The 17,124-nt window shown below is 35.3% G+C and overlaps 1 protein-coding gene across 1 annotated transcript in view; it reads left to right on the top strand.

Moving 5' to 3' along the window:
• Positions 1–17,124, top strand: part of LIN28B (lin-28 homolog B) — a 125,397-nt gene that overhangs the window by 69,595 nt on the left and 38,678 nt on the right. Inside the window, exon 3 of the mRNA XM_015137022.3 lies at positions 3,961–4,145. Within this exon, the coding sequence (XP_014992508.1) occupies positions 3,961–4,145 (185 nt within the window). The remainder of the gene's footprint in view (positions 1–3,960; positions 4,146–17,124) is intronic.

The raw sequence follows: 17,124 nt of genomic DNA, 5'->3' as shown, positions 1-17,124 counted from the left end.
TATTACACTTACCTTAGTAGAAGATAATGTAAACTTTGCCTTTGCCTTCTGAAGATTCACTAAAAATTACTGACAAGAGGCAGATTAATCGGAGAAAAGACTTACAAGTTTATTTCATCATAGTTTTACTGTGACACAGGAGCCTTCAGAATGAGGATCCAAAAATACAGGGGAAATTGTACATTTTTAGGCATATGTCTAACACAGTATGGACAGCTGTAAAGAAATATAATTGGACAAAAACATTATGTGTGATCTAATGCTAATAGACTGAGTAGGGAAGCCCAGCAAGGTCTGCCTGTCTAGATTTTTCTTGGCCTCTCTGAGCATGCATTCCTGCCTTCTGGGTATGAGCAGGACCTTCTCTGATTGGAGGTCTTATTGACCTAGAGTCAAACAAGGTAGTCAGTTTTTGCACAGAAAGGTCAGGATGGGGATGGAATTAGAGTAATATTTTTAGGTTTTATGGCGGCTTTGGGGAAAAGGGGTTCTGGTTTCTAACCTACCTTGGGGAAGAGGGATTCCAGTTTCTATGACTAGCCTTGCGGGGAGATAAGACTGACAAACAGGAAGACTGGAGAAGGTCAGAGAAAAACTTCAGCTTCTAAAGTTTTCTTTTTTGTTGTATTGTTTTCTGAATCCCAGCAATAGTTAAGACCTGAAGTAGGGTCATAGCAATCCAATGAATTAGATGGGGCAGATGAAAGAGGAGAGATAGGAAGCAAAAATAAACAAGATTCCATAAATGGTTTGGGTAAAAGTAAGCATTGGAACCAGTGTAATTGGAAAAATGGAGAAACCTTTAATAAAAATTGGCAAGTTAAGGGGATAAGTTGATTTTGGGGGGAACAAATATAGTGAGCTAATTCCTTACCTTTCAACAATCTTTCCCATCTATGTAGCAGCTATTTTGGTATAATAGCAAAGACAGAATATTCTCTGTGAATCCTTGTCTTTTTCTTGCAAAACCATTATAGTTTCTTATGAATATGTGTGTATGTGTATATATATATATATTTGTGTGTGTGTGTGTGTGTGAAGTATTATGAAACTAAATTGCCTTATGTACTAATTTGGGGAGGGGGACATATATGACAGAACTTTTTAAAGTATTCTTTCAGAATATCATGAAGAACAGCTAGAATTTATTGGTTTGTAAGAGCTGGAATTTTACTTTAGATTTGGAAAAGCAGTTCACTTATGCCTATCAAAAATCTTAATAATGGAAAATTAAATTAAGTGAAAGTATACCAGCTTAATTGGGTTTACTAGGAACTATGCACCAACTCCTAGGAAAGTGCACTAAGAGCTTTGAGGAGATAAGTGATAGAGTTTTGTTTGTTTGGTTGATTTTTTTTGAGACGGGGTCTTGCTCGTTGCCCAGGCTGGAGTGCAGTGACACGATATTGATCTTCGCTCGCTGCAACCTCCATCTCCCGGGTTCAACCGATTCTTCTGCCTCAGCATCCCAAGTAGCTGGGATTAAGGCAGGTGCCACCACAACCAGCTAATTTTTTGTATTTTTTAGTAGAGACAGGGTTTCGCCACGTTGGCCAGGTTTGTCTCAAACTCCTGACCTCAGGCAATCTGCCTGCCTCGGCCTCCCAACATGCTGGAATTACAGGTGTGAGCTACCGTGCTTAGCCCAGTGATAGTTTTTGTTACCGAAACAAAACATATGAACATATGATAGCTCTAATAAAAAATGCTGTTTCTTTGTTCTTGTAATTTCAGTAGTTGAACGATGCTCCATTTCATTCATAAAAGAGAAATAATCTGTACTTTCTTGAGTGAAGAGGGAGAAAGGAAATGAAAGCAAAATAGCTATTTATAATTAGTGAAGAGAAAGCTTAGGAAAAAAATGAGAAGATGCTTTAGAAATGTTAAAATAGCTTTAATAATAATACTTCGTCATTTTAAAGAATGTAGGCAGTTGTGATTTTTTTTTCCCCCCCAACATTTCATCAGAGAGCAGAAAAGGTGCTGCCAAATTGCAGACTTCCACATGAAAGATTTCATTCTGTCAGGTGACCTGCACTAGAAGCAGGTTAATAACCCTGTTTTCTTTTTTTTTTTTTTTTGAGATGGAGTCTCACGCTGTTGCCCAGGCTGGAGTGCAGTGGCGCGATCTCGGCTCACTGCAAGCTCCGCCTCCCGGGTTCCCGCCATTCTCCTGCCTCAGCCTCCTGAGTAGCTGGGACTACAGGCGCCCGCCACCGCGCCCGGCTAATTTTTTGTATTTTTAGTAGAGACGGGGTTTCACTGTGGTCTCGATCTCCTGACCTTGTGATCCGCCCGCCTCGGCCTCCCAAAGTGCTGGGGATTACAGGCTTGAGCCACCGCGCCCGGCCAATAACCCTGTTTTCATGGGCTGTCTTGCTTTCACAATGAATGGTCTCGTTTTGCAATGAATTTTTTAAGTTTTGTTTTTATTTGTTCTATGTAATAATTTGGTTACATGTAATTATTTAGTTGCCTTTAGAGTCATGAACTTGGAGAAGTGAAGATTTTCTGGTTCAGTATTTTTCTAAGTATGTTCATCATCTGTACGTAAAGAAGGGGCTCTGGGATCAATTAGGTCAAGAAACTGCTGAGTTAAACAAGATTCTTAGTTTCGTGGGAGTTGGGGAGGTGAGAACATTTCTGAGACTTTAATATGCTAACATGAGTCTCACAGAGAAACAACATACAGTGTTTTACAAACTTACTTGACCACGAAACCTTTTTCTCATGGTCTTGTTGTTACTCAGAACTCAAATCTTTTGAACTTACAAATAAACAAAAAAGGTAGCAAATGGCTTATTCAAAGCAATATAGCAGTTTATTTAAAGAACTGGACTTGAACTAAGGACTTCTACCATCATATGTTTTATTTCTGTTGCCCCAGCAATTCAGAAGAGTCTTTAAAAACTACATGATATTCTCAATTATTCCTGTAAAATGTACACAGAGGGATTTGAAAAAATAAAACTACTAATTGAATTATTTTTAGTGTATTTTGAATTGGCACATTGACTTTGATGAAAAGAGGATTGAAAGAGCCAAATAATATTTGAAACCAAAGTTAACAATTTTGTAATTGGTGAACATTGTTATTTTTACAAAAAATCAACTATCTTTCAAATATGAAATCTGGTTTCCGTTCAAATTATAAAAAGCTCAAACAATGCAGTAATGTATATACCAGAAAACTTTTCTACCATTCTAGAACAGGATTGGAGAAAACGACTCTTTAGTGTCTGTTGTTTCAGACCACATCTCTATATAATAAACATATATCTTTTAAAAACTTTAGCTGGACTCTGCATGTGCCTGTTATCTCAGTAACTTAGAAGGCTGAGGCTAGAAAATCTCAGAAGTCCAAGACCAGCTTGGGCAACATAGTGAATCCCATATCAAAAATAAACAAACAAAATTAAAATTTTACATAGATAGCTTTGTGGTGGACACAGTTCTTTAACTCTTTTTTTTTTTTTTTTTTTTTTACTCAACAGTATTACATGCTTATCTTTCTACATTAGAACATGTAGAACTAATAAAACGTCTCTTAATGGCTTAATAATGTTATATGGTGCTATTATATTAATAATTTATTTAATCAGTTTCCCATTGATAGACATTCAGATAGATGTAATTTTTTACCAGTCAGTGCTGTGGTGTCTTTTTGAGCCTTTGTGTATGTCTGTAGTAGAATTGTTAATTGTGGAATTGCTGGGACAAAGAATATGCACATTTAAATTTTTCTAAGTATTGCCAAATTGCCTTAAAAATTTTTTTCTCCCACTGCCAGCATTGCAAAAAGAAACTTTAAAGTGGTATGTGTTTCACTGAACTTAAGACTGTATACTTCTGTAATGTATAACAGAGTATCTTTTTTTGTTAAAATTATAGAGATAATTTATAAAGCAATAATAATTTTGATCTCTCTTTCTCTCCCCTACTCTTTTCTGCTCTTTACAGAGCAAACTATTCATGGAAGGATTTAGAAGCCTAAAAGAAGGAGAACCAGTGGAATTCACATTTAAAAAATCTTCCAAAGGCCTTGAATCAATACGGGTAACAGGACCTGGTGGGATCCCCTGTTTAGGAAGTGAAAGAAGACCCAAAGGGAAGACACTACAGAAAAGAAAACCAAAGGGAGATAGGTAATCATTTTTACTTTGTTAATTTATCAGTTTATTGTATTTGGAAAGGATTTCTGAAAATGTTTTCATCTTACTGCATTTTATATCGTCTAGCCAAAGGAAACCACCATCATGTAGAATATATTAAATATCAGAAATATAGACTGTCTTGCGATTTGAATTATCTACAGAATGTACTGAACTGAGCCTTCAGCCTTAAGCACTGAATAGTCCCTTGACCACCTTTTCCACCAGACTGTTCTGAGACAACAGTTGAGGAGTTGAAGTTCCCAGGAGACAGAGGTGTCCCTTTTTACACCCAGAATTTGCCAACACCTCACCGCTTTTTTCAATGAAAATGTACCTATTGTTTTGTCTGTTTTTAAAAGACAGCTCACATATAGAAAGTCCAAGTAATATAAAAAAACCATAAAGAGGAAAAAAATCACTTGAAATCCTAATTAGAGTAGGAATTATATATCATATTTTGAAACTTGTAATTTTTTCACCTAATAGTATATTATAGAATATTTCATGTCAATTGTTATCACTTCACAAATTTTACTATATGAATGTAGCAAAATATAAAGAATAATATATTAATGGATATTTAGACTACCTCTTGTATTTTGAATTGATCAATAATACCACTGTGGGAACTCTTAGATGTACATTTTTGAAAAGTTGTCTGATTGTATCTTTAGGGTAAATACTTAATAGTGAAAAGTCTGGATCAAAAAAATATGTATTTTAAAAATTTCGATACCTATTTCTAAACTGCTCTCCAGAAATGATTAGTGGGCCAGTATGTAACACCTCTGAAAGTCAGACAGCTCATTGAATGTTGTCGTTTTTTAAACCTTTTCCAGTTACATAGGTTAGAGATGCAGCTCATTATTTGTTTGTTTTTACATTATTTGATTACTTTGGAGGTTGAATATATTTTATATGTTTTCATTTTTGTTTTTTCTTCCAAGAATTGTACATTGCTTGTCCATTGACCATTTTCTGTTGAGATGTTCATTTGTTAATAGATTTCTAAGTTCTCTTGATATATTTAGGATATGAATCTTTTTTCTCAAATACAAAATAAGAATTTTTTTAGCTTGTAAAATATATTTTAGCTTTAATGATAGTAGTTTTTTAAAAAAGTATTTTGAAGTTTTGAATTTTTTACAGACAAGTCTGTGACTCTCTCCTTGATGTTATCTGACTTTGATTGCTATCTCATTTTCTGAACTACAAAATTAAAAATATACTACATTCATTTATATTTTTAATATTATTTTAGTTAATTTATATTTTACACTTAAGTGTCTCTTCTCTTTGTAATCTAATTTGCTCTTGAAAAAAGGACTGTAAATTTCTAGCTTTTCTTTTCTCTCCAAATTGGTAACCAGTTATCTCTGTAGCACTTGTTGCCTATTTCATATTTTCCTATTGGTTTGAAAATCAGTGAGACAATAAATTCCATTTTCATTGACATTTTAGGAGCTCATTTTGTACAAAAGGAAGTCCATGAATATGTGTGAAAGTTTAATGATACACTTAGCTATTAAAGTGGTTTTCTGCTCCCATGGAGATAATACCTGTATACATACTTAAATATGTACAAGTAAAGCAAAGTAAAATAAAACAGTCCTTTATTTTTCGATGTCTTTTAGATAAAATCTTTAACAAAGTAGTTCTAGAATGCTTTACTTTCCAATTCTGGGTTAGAATCAGTATGAGAGGGAGAATAGTGGAGGTTGAGATTTGAAGCATAAGATAGCAGGACATTTTTTCATATTGGATCTTGTCAACCATTGTAAGGACTTTGATCCTAGAGAAAATAGGAAGTCATTGGGAAATTTTAAGTCGAAAAGTAACATGATCTGATTTACTCTAGAGTATCATTCTGGCAACTGTGATGACAACACAGTGTGGAGAGGCAAGGATAGAAGCTGAAAGACCAGTAAAGAAGCAGTTCCAATAATACAGAAAAGAGATAGTGGTGGTTTGGACAAGTAGTAGCAGTAGAAGTGGTGAATGAAAATTCCAATGTGTTTTGAAGGAAGAGACCATGTAGTTTACTGATGGATTGATTAGATGTGGACTATCAGAGGAGAAGAGTCCAGGGTGACTCCAAGGTTTTTTGACTTATACAACAGGAAAGATGGAGATTTATCAAGACGGGAAACCTATAAAAGGAGCAGGAAATCAAAAGTATAGTTTCAGACATTTAATTAGGGATACATAATGCGCATCCAAGTGAAAATGTATATTAGGCAGATGGATGCACTATATAGAGTTCCAGCACTGGCGTTAAACAATTGACAACATTTAGCAAAAAGATGATATTTACAGCTGCAAGAGGAAATAAGATCACCATCACAGTGAGTATACACAGGCAAGAAGAGGACTAAGCCCTGGGGCACTCCAGCATTTAAGAGTCAAGAAGAGGGAGGAACAGCAAAGGGCACTAAGTAAGAAGGTGGGAGATAGGAGGGAAATCAAGATAGAATATTGTCCCAGAAGTCAGGGAAAGAAAATATTTCAAGAAAGTGTATCAGGTGCGTTAAATGGTGCTGATGGTGAAATGATCAACTAAGAAGATAACCATTGAAACTTGACCACTTGGCAACATGAAAGTCATTACTGAGGTCTGAAGTTGACAAGAACGGGCTCAATGGACTGGTGGGGGTGAAAGCCTTCGTGGGTTGTATTCAATACAGAGAATGAAAACAGGAAGCAGAGACAGCAAGTACATACAATCTTTTGAGAAGTGTTTCTTTAATAAATGGGAGGAGAGAAACAAAGCAGTAGCTAAATGGAAGAACTTATAACATGTTTATATGTTCATAGGAATGGTCTAGTGCAAAGGAAAGATTGAACATGCAGGAGAGAGGAGAACAATTACTGGAGTGATTTCCTTGAGTGGGTGACAGTATTAGGATTTAAAGCACAACTGGAGGAGCTGGTCATGTGATAACAGAAAGTTCATTCTTACAAACCTGGAGGAAAGGCATAGCTTATGGACACAGATGCAGGTGGTAGATAGATATGAAGGTAGGATAAGGCAAGATTTCTCTTTTTTATGCTGTTTTTTTTTTTTTTGAATTTGAAGCACAGTCATCAACTGAGAGTAATGGTAGAAGAGTAGGTTTGGAAATTTAACGAGAAAGACGTATAAAATAGAAGAATGAACATATTATAGAAAAGAGGTAGAATTTCAGGCTGTGCCAAAGACCCACATAAGAATAGTGGGCATGAAGATTGTGTTCTTTCTCCAGCCATTGTTGACTTCATGGCTATAGCTGTGAAATAGTCATTAAAATGATTTAACTAGAGTTGGGGTTTTTCCTAGTTGAGAATGACAAAGGGCACTGGAGATGTATGCAGAGCAGCAAATGTAATGATGGATGATAGAATGTAAACGATATAAAGAGTGAAGACATTGAAAAGGTGATAAGTAAGCACAAGGGGTGTGGGTTGCAGTAGAGTCAAAGAATTGTAGTTGAGTTACTGATCTGGCAAGGTACGAGGTGATGGTGGTCAGAAGTGAATAACTGCTCCAACCGCTTACTCTTACTGTGTGTCTTATTGTGATTAAAGCTTTGACACACTTAATATCTAATAATTTCCAACTTTCTGTTAAGCTAAGGGTGTCCATAATTTTTGTCAATAGGATTAGCAATTCCAATTTTCCACGTGCTGCTTGTTTTTAAAAAATGATGTAGAGGCAACGTACAATATAATATTCCGTAAACATAGAGACTCCTGCATAGAAACTGACACCATGAAAAAACAAGATTTGACAGTGTGGTAGCAAGAAATGGATCTTTGTCAGTTGATGGCTGGAACAGTTACCAAAGCATGATTTGCTCCCCAAATGTTTAAAAAACTTCGAAGATCTTTGATAACTTTTTTGATTTATTTCATGGTTATTTCCTGAGACAATTTTAGTAATAAGAATAAAATTGTGCTTTGATCCAGATTTTATGTTTATTGGTACAATTACGTGAAGCAGCCTTAAAAATCTTATGAAATATTCTGATTTTCTAGTTACTTCCTATTGCTATTTTTTCTTGATAAGATAATGTATTATATTTCAAAGAACAGGCTCTTGAATTAATTTCTTCTTTCTTTCTTTCTTTTTTTTTTTTTTTTTGAGACAGAGTTTTGCTCTTGTCGCCCAGTCTGGAGTGCAGTGGCGTGATCTAGGCTCACTGCAACCTCTGCCTCCAGGGTTCAAGCAATTCTCCTGCCTCAGCCTCCCGAGTAGCTGGGACTAGAGGTGTGCACCACTATGCCTGGCTAATTTTGTGTTTTTAATAGAGATGGGTTTTCACCATGTTGGCCAGGCTGGTCTCGAATCCCTGACCTCAGGTGATTTGCCCGCCTCAACCTCCCAAAGCACTTGGATTGCAGGTGTGAACTACTGCACCCTGCCTCTTGGATTAACTTCTGTTACACTGTTTTTTCCCTAACACTTCCTGTGATTATTTTTATTTCCTTCTATTTTATTTTTGACTTTTATTATGAAAATTTTTAGAATACAAAAAGGTAGGAAAAATGGTATGGCCACCAAACATGTATGCCCACCTTACATATTTAAAGTGGCTTCTTTTCCCTTTTTTAATAAGCATTTTGTGGGGAGATATTTTAAGACTATGTAAATATCCCATTCACCATCAAACTGAAATTTTTATTATTAGTCTGAACCATGGATTTCTGCACATCATTATTTATTCTACTGCTCAAATTTCCCAGATTTGACCAGTAGGAGCCCCTTCAGGCTGGTTTCTGTGTCCTTTTGATGGGTCCTCATCATTTTTTGGGTACTTTGTTACTGGTATAAGATACTTTCATACTGACCTTATAGCTACAAAATATTTAAAATAATGAATTAAATAATTGCTTTGGTCTGCTGATGTACCAGAAAGCTAGAATTCCAGTTAATTTATATTAAATTTGGAAGTAAGCATTGGTATATTTCTGTATATAAATATATACATAATATTAAATTGTCATATAGTAAAATTGACTTTTTTCTGTTTTTGTTGTTGTTGTTTTTTGTTTTTTTTGTTTTTTTGTTTTTTTTTGTTTTGAGACAGAGTCTGGCTCTGTCACCCAGACTGGAGTGCAGTGGTGCGATCTCAGCTCACTGCAAGCTCTGCCTCCCGGGTTCATGCCATTCTCCTGCCTCAGCCTCCTGAGTAGCCAGGACCACAGGCACCCGCTACCACGCTCGGCTAATTTTTTGTGTTTTTTTAGTGGAGACTGGGTTTCCCCATGTTAGCCAGGATGGTCTCGATCTCCTGACCTCATAATCCACCCACCTCAGCCTCCCAAAGAGAAAATTGACTTTTTTTCTTTTGGTATTCAGTTAAATGAATTTTAACATACATATACATCCCTGTAGTCAGTACCATAATCCAGATTCAGAAAGTTTATTGCCCCAAAAAGACTCCCTCTAATCTGTAATGGTTACCCCTTCCCCACCTATAACCCCTGGCAGCCACTGACCTATTCTTTCACTGTAGTTTTGTGTTTTTTTGAATGACATGTAAGTGGAGTCATACAGTGTGTAACCTTTTGAAATTGCATTTTTTTCACTCAGCATAGTATCTTTGAAATTCATCCAAGCTGTTTAGTGTATCAGTAGTTCACTTTTTTACTGAATAGTATTCCGTTTTATAGCTATAACACTGTTTACTAATTCATCTATTGAAGGACATTTGAGTGGTGTCCAGTTGTGACCATTTTGAATAGAACAGCCATAAACATTTATGCACACGTGTGAAGATTTGTTTTCAGTTTTGGAGTGGGATTGCTGCATAATAAGGTCATATATGTATGTTTAACTTTATAAAAAACTGCCAAATTGTTTTCCAGAATAATTATTTTCTTTTGCATTCCCACCACCGGTATGTGAGCGTTCCAGCTGCCTCCCATGTTTGCCAGCAGTTGGTATTGCCAGTTTTTACAAATTTTGACCCCGTGTGGTGGCTCACGCCTTTTAACACCAGCACTTTGGGAGGCCAAGGCCAGTGAATTGCTTGAACCCAGAAGTTTGAACCCAGCCTGGGCAAAACGGAGAAACCCTGTCAGTGCAAAAAGTAAAAAAATTAGCTGGACATGGTGGTGCCCCCCTGTAGTCCCAGCTACTTGCACTGAGATGGGAGGATCACTTGAGCCTGAGAGGTCAAAGATGCAGCGGGCCATGATCAGGCACTGCACTCTAGCCAGGGTGAAAGCAAGACCCTGTCTCAAAAAAAAAAAAAAATTTTTTTTAAACATTCTGTTAGGCGCGTGGTGATACCTCATCATGGTTTTAATTTTCATTTCCCTGATAGCTACTGATATTAAGCATCTTTATATTTATTTTTGTGTCATCCTCATATACTCTCTGACAAACTGTTTCTTCGTATCTTTTGCCCATTTTTTAGTGGGTTGTGTGTTCTCTTATTGTACTTTAAGAACTCTTTGTATGTATTGTGGATACAAAGTTTTTTGCCAGATACATGATTTGCAGATATTTTCACCCCGTCTGTGGCTTGTCGTTTCAATCTCTTATATATCTTTTATAGAACAAAAGTTTTTGAAGACGATTTATCAATCTTTACATTTTCTGTTTACATCAATGATTCATTTAGAGTTAGTTTTTATATAAAGTGTAAGGCCTAGGTAGAGGTTCATTTCTGCCATGTGTAATATGAATTGTTCACGCATCATTTATTGAAAAGAATATCCTTTTTCTTGAAATATTTTTAGATTAGAAAGTTCAGTTTCTGTCATTTTTGGTTAAAAATTGAAATTTTGAAGTTTTGATTACATGGAATTAATACGTTTAACAAATTCCAAATATGATTTCATCACTTGAGAAATTATTTGTTCAATTCTGGATATTTGTATATAAGGTAGAATCATGTTTTGTGAAGACTTACTCCCTGTGACAAAAAAAAGTAAAATAATTTTGAAGATTCCACTTTAATTATTAGTAGACTGTTTATAAACGAAAATGGGATTATTTTATTCTCTCTTAAAATTCTGCTTAATTTAGTGTCCACTTACTACTGTCTAGTTACACAAGGTAGTAAATATTGCGTTATTTTAAATCCTCCACATTTGAAAAGTTTTCTTAACATTTCAAATGAAATAATTTAAGATTTATTTTTTCTATTTAGTTTTTCTTATGTTCATTACAAAAAGAGTAAAGAAACTTAACGAACTCTATACAGCTGTCTTTATGATAAAGTGAAGATTGTTAATAAAACATTAAGAAACATTATATTTCTTCTATAAAACTAGCCTATACTTGGGACCTTTTGTTCTCTTTACAAATACAATTTACTATGAAGAAAAAGAAGTGAGTGACTTCCAACATAATGAAATTGTGGGTGAGGGTGGTAGAATTATTTTCTTTGCCACAGTTGATTTCTATTATTTATATGAAATAATCATGTCAGCCTGTAGTATAGAATTAAGTATACAATTTTAGTTTATATTAACAGATATGTTAAATATGTAAAAAGGATTTAGACTAAAATGACTGGTCTGGAAATTTTTTTTATATATAGTTTAAATGTTTATACTCAATACTTGGTGAATAAAAATGTGTATAATTTTAAAGAACACAAAGTGCATGGATATGTAGTGTGTATATTGGGTGTATACATATAGCTTTATTTTTTAACTGTGTATGGTTTCTTTTTTTACCTCCTTTTTTAATTCCAATTTTTTTAGTGTAATGACTGTCTTTTGTGTTCTTCTTAACCTTCCATATATTTTGACCCAACCACATATTCCAAGAAGTGTTATTCGTAATGATGTTGACTTGAGTTTTTAAAAATAACTTAGAAAATAATACAAACATTCTACTGCTTTTATTTCATTTTGTTCAATATTTAGTTTTTATAACTACATTAGTATGAGTAAGCTTTTTGATTTTCTACATGAGTTAAAGTGGTAATATATTTTGTTTAGAAAGAAGGCTAATAGACTGTTAAAAGAAAAAGATGTTTGACTACTTTTGGCTTGGAAGCATGGAGAATTTCTTTACTTTGATCATATTAGAAGAATTCATTAATTTATCATTTTTAAGATGCTCCTTATTTAGATTTAAAAATTGATTGTGAAATTTAACATTCCTTGTAATCAGTACTAAAATGGTACATCATAGTGTATTTATCATTTATGATCAGAAAGACCAAGGTGAACAGAAACAGAAACCAATTATGTCTGATTCATTCTTAGCTCACGAGTTAACTTGCCTTTTTTTTTAAAAAAGTGGAGATGTATGATAGTAAAGTTATTTTTGCAGAGCCATAATTTTGTGGCCTCAAATTCTTTAAATTTGCAAGAAAGTTTTAGTAGCCATGAAGTTTTTGTTTTTGGGATTAATAGGCTTCCTTATTGAGGTGCTGTAAATTCACATTTGTTTATTAAACAGAAAAATATTTATTTATTGTCCTCATTCAGTTTTAGGGCAAATAAGCTGAAAACTTAACTAGTGGTAATTCTGCCCTACTCCCACCCACCTCTACAGCAATATAACCTCTTCCAGTCATTATCTCAGTGGTATAATTTGACATTTTTCCAGGTACTTTATGCTTGGGAAATCTAGTATTATATTTTTGAAATCTCCATAGCATTCCTAAAAACAGAAAAAAACCCATGTTTAGGTTTATGGTGTCATTTTATTAAAGAATATCTGTTTTACTTTAAAAATCATGTCAATGATTTTACATTTTATATGTATTATATCCCAGATTCTGTTCCCAAAATAAAAATAAAAATGCTTTTTAGATGATAGAGATGTTTGAAATGTAGATCAACGAATTCCAATAAATAACTGTTTCACCCTGATACTTGTGTGATTAGATTTAGGAATTTGCTGTTTAGTAGGTTCCTATTGTGGCAGAGAAATCTTTCAGGCATGAATTGATAGTCCAGATCCTTTGAGGTCTGTCTATTCTAACCTATGACCCCTATTCTTACAAGGTCAACATCTGAGGGCAGGAGATTAAGGCAGTTTAAAGACTGGAATGGCAAATGGAATGGAAAAATTAGCCAGCACATTTTGGGTGCAAAACATCAAAGTCATCAAATAGTTTGCTTATTTTAAACCTGGCTTATGGTTATAACAAGCTAATTTTATTGTGTTTGTTGGAATCAGAAAAGTTTAATAACTATAATTTACTTCAAGGTACTATTTATATAGTAATAAATTTTAGCTGCATAATACAAATTAAGTTCACATAGCTTACCTTCAAAATATTGGGAAATGTAAAAATAGTTTGTCACAATATCAGTACATTTTAGTCTTGTGTGTGTTTGTATACTTAATTTAAATATAAATTGGGAAAATATTTACTTCAGCTTTTACTATGAAATATTTAATTTATCAACACTGTTTCATAAAATATATACATATGATAATATGAAGTGACTGAGGATTTAGTTGTAATTGTACAATGTTGACTTTTGGGGAAAAAGTAGTTGTAAAAGATGGAGGTGGAAAGTCAAAGAAGGTAAATTGATTAGGCAGAGACAATTTATTCATTTTTCTCCTTTGCCTTTTTGAGACTGCTCTTTTAAATTTTGTCTTTCCCCTTTAAAATGTTCCTTATGTCTTTTAGTTGTGTGATTTTTTTCATTGTAATTCCGAACTGTAGATCAGTAGATATCCTTTCTTAGTTTCTCTATTTTGATCCCCGTAAGAAATTCCCCACAACTCTTTATTTTACATTTGTTTGTATCCTGGACAGCTGTGAATTTGCATCTTGTGTTTCCTACTAATGACTGGCAAAGGCTCGAGTTGAATAACTGAACTATTGCATCCAAATTTTCAGTTATCCATATGGTGACTAAGGAAATTAGCAAAACCGATAGAATACCCAAGTCTTCTTAATTCTTCTGTATTTTTAATTCTATCCCAAGTTTCTTTATTATAGCCTAATTTTAGGATGGTTATCCAAGTCCTTTCTTCTTGTGATTATTTGGCCAGGGATCTCTTAATGAGGCAATTATAGTTGTTTCCTTCATTCACATTATCTTAGCAGATGCTCTCCCTGCTGTGACCTCTGTTCAGACCGGGCAGACAATGTGCCATTCTCATCACCCTCTGCCAGACATTGTGTGGAGCTGAGCTTCATTTGGCGCTGCATAGGTCTCCCAAGATGCCTTATTGGAATGGTCAGAAGCCAAGTGGCAAATAATCAGAATTTTAGGTTGGTTTTCTAATTGCTGTTGTAGTCTCAGCATAATAAATAATAAAATAATGCCTACAGATAAAAAGTTCCAGAAGCAACTCTAATAATAGTTCAAGTAGAAATTATGGATTTAAGAAGTAACTTAGCTTTCTTCCTTTAGACTGTGGCCTTGGTGAAGTTAGATTATTTATTTATTGTATGATTTCAGTACACGGGTATTGTGATAATTTGGTAGTACTTTAGAAATTTGATCATCTGTTCTAAAAAGGAAATTAATTTAGCCTCTAATATTGATGTTTAAATGAACATTATGACATTGTTCAGAGTATCACTTGTGAATTTTAATGTCACTTAAATTTTAAAAATTATGCTTAAATGTCTTAAATGTAAACATCAGTTATCATGATTTATATCTGCTAACTATGACATCCAATCTGTTCCTGTGTGAACAGAATAAGAGCTGATCAAGATGAAGACTATTAACAGAAAATTTTGTTACTTGCACTGCTGAATCCTTCCACTGAAATACTAGTTCTGCATCCCAAACCCAAGTAACAATCTAGGGGAATCACAAAGTTTTCAGCAGTCTCCAGCTAGACTTTCTAAATTCTACGTAATAAGGATATGCAAGTCAGATTCTGTTCTAATAAATTTGAAGAGCTTATGTAAAGATTCTTCCAAATTCACATTGGAATTTAAATTTTTGAAATTTGGTTAAAATAACAGATTAAGAGGTACAACTGTTCTCTCCTTCCCTCCCCTCCCCTTTTTTCCCCTCCCCTCCACTTCTCTCCCCTCTCCTCCCCTCCCCTCCCCTTCTCTCCCCTTCCCTCTCTTTTCTTTTTTTTTGAGACAGGGTCTCACTCTGTTACCCAGGCTGGAGTGTGGTGGTGCAATCTCGGCTCACTGCAACCTCCACCTCTCAAGTTCAAGTGATCCTTTCACCTCAGCTTCCCAAGTAGCTGGGACTACACGTGTGCACCACCATGCCCTAATTTTTTAATCTTTTTTTAGAGACTGGGTTTTGCCATGTTGCCCAGGCTGGTCTCAAACTCCTGACCTCAAGTGATACGCCTGCCTCGGCCTCCCAAAGTGCTGGGATTACAGACGTGAGCTACTGCACCCCACTAAGAGCTACAACTTGAACTGTTCACATAAAGAGATGTTTCTTTTTGTTGGAATAATAGGATTACCTTATTTATATTAAATTCATTATATATATATATAAATGGTCCTGGGAAAATTGTCTATCTGTAGAGAAAGAGTAAGATTGGACCCTACCTTATACCTTTTTTTTTTTTTTTTTTTTTTTTTTTTTTTTTTTTTTTTTTTGGAGACGGAGTCTCGCTCTGCCGCCCAGGCTGGAGTGCAGTGGCCGGATCTCAGCTCACTGCAAGCTCCGCCTCCCGGGTTTACGCCATTCTCCTGCCTCAGCCTCCCCAGTAGCTGGGACTACAGGCGCCCGCCACCTCGCCCGGCTAGTTTTTTGTATTTTTTAGTAGAGACGGGGTTTCACCATGTTAGCCAGGATGGTCTCGATCTCCCGACCTGGTGATCCGCCCGTCTCGGCCTCCCAAAGTGCTGGGATTACAGGCTTGAGCCACCGCGCCCGGCACCTTATACCATTTTTAAAGACATAAGGCAAAACTTTACAATATTAGAAGGAAATACAGGAGAATATATTCCTGTGATGTTAGGTTTGGGAAAGATCTTTTTAAAAGAAGGTACAAACGGTACAAACCATAAGGGATAAGATGAATAAAATTGGCTGCTCTAAAATTTAATCTTCTACCAGGCAAAGGTTTCAGTCAGACAGATAAAACCACTCAAAGTATCTATAGAAATTAGGGATGTATGCATTATACGTAATGTGGGAGTTGCAGGGGAATGGAAGAGTCAGTGGATTAGAGAAATAGTCATTAACCAGTCTTCAGAAGCACTGTGCTGGGGTTACAAATCAGAGCTTGCAGGGAATTCCAAAAGCCAGGCACATCTGACTATGAAAAGGGAACTGGAAGAGGGAGTTTCTGGAGAGGCCTATGGAAGCTGCTGCCTCCGAGTGGACCAGTGGCAGGCTGCTGTTGGTCAGCAGGGCCAACAGTTGGGAAGACATGCTGAGCACAGGGCACCAGAGATAACAGCTGGGACCTGCTGGGCAGGTCTGTGTCTGTTACGAAGTCTGACCAGGTCCAAGAATAATGACTTCTTCACTTCCAAATCTTGTACAAGTTTCTCTTTTGGTTGATTCTACCTCAGAAACATCCAGAGAAGGAGATTCTCTGAAATACAGGTGCTAGCCATAACCAAACTGACATTAAACAATGTAGCATCAATAATGTAAATAAACTTAGAGTGGGAAAAGATATTTGCAATGCATGTAATTGATAAAGAATTAATATCCAAAAAGCACTGCAAATCAAAAAGAAAAAAAGCCTGATAGAAATGAACAAGTAAACAGTAATTCATAAAGAAAAGTATTCACCGAAAAAATGTGTGGCATTACTAACCTAATGAGACATCATTTCACTCATGTTGGACGAGCAGAAATTTCAGAGTCTGACAATACCAGCATTGTGAAGAATGTTCCACAATACTGGTGGGATTCTTGACACTACCACTTCATAGAGCAATTTGGCAATATCTGGTGGAAGATTGTTCATATCATTTTACTCCACTTCTGGGTAGACTTTTCCATGGCAGTGTTTTTCAAACTGTGGGTTGGGACCCACTGGTGGCTTTGAGATCTATTTGATGGGTTATGACCAGAGTTATTAATTTTAAAAAATGAAATAGAATAAAAATCA

Source organism: Macaca mulatta, chromosome 4 (genome assembly GCF_049350105.2).
Source record: "Macaca mulatta isolate MMU2019108-1 chromosome 4, T2T-MMU8v2.0, whole genome shotgun sequence".
Classification (NCBI taxonomy): domain Eukaryota; kingdom Metazoa; phylum Chordata; class Mammalia; order Primates; family Cercopithecidae; genus Macaca; species Macaca mulatta.
The sequence above is the reverse complement of the archived record's forward strand: the minus strand, read 5'-3'. Positions and strand labels throughout refer to the sequence as shown.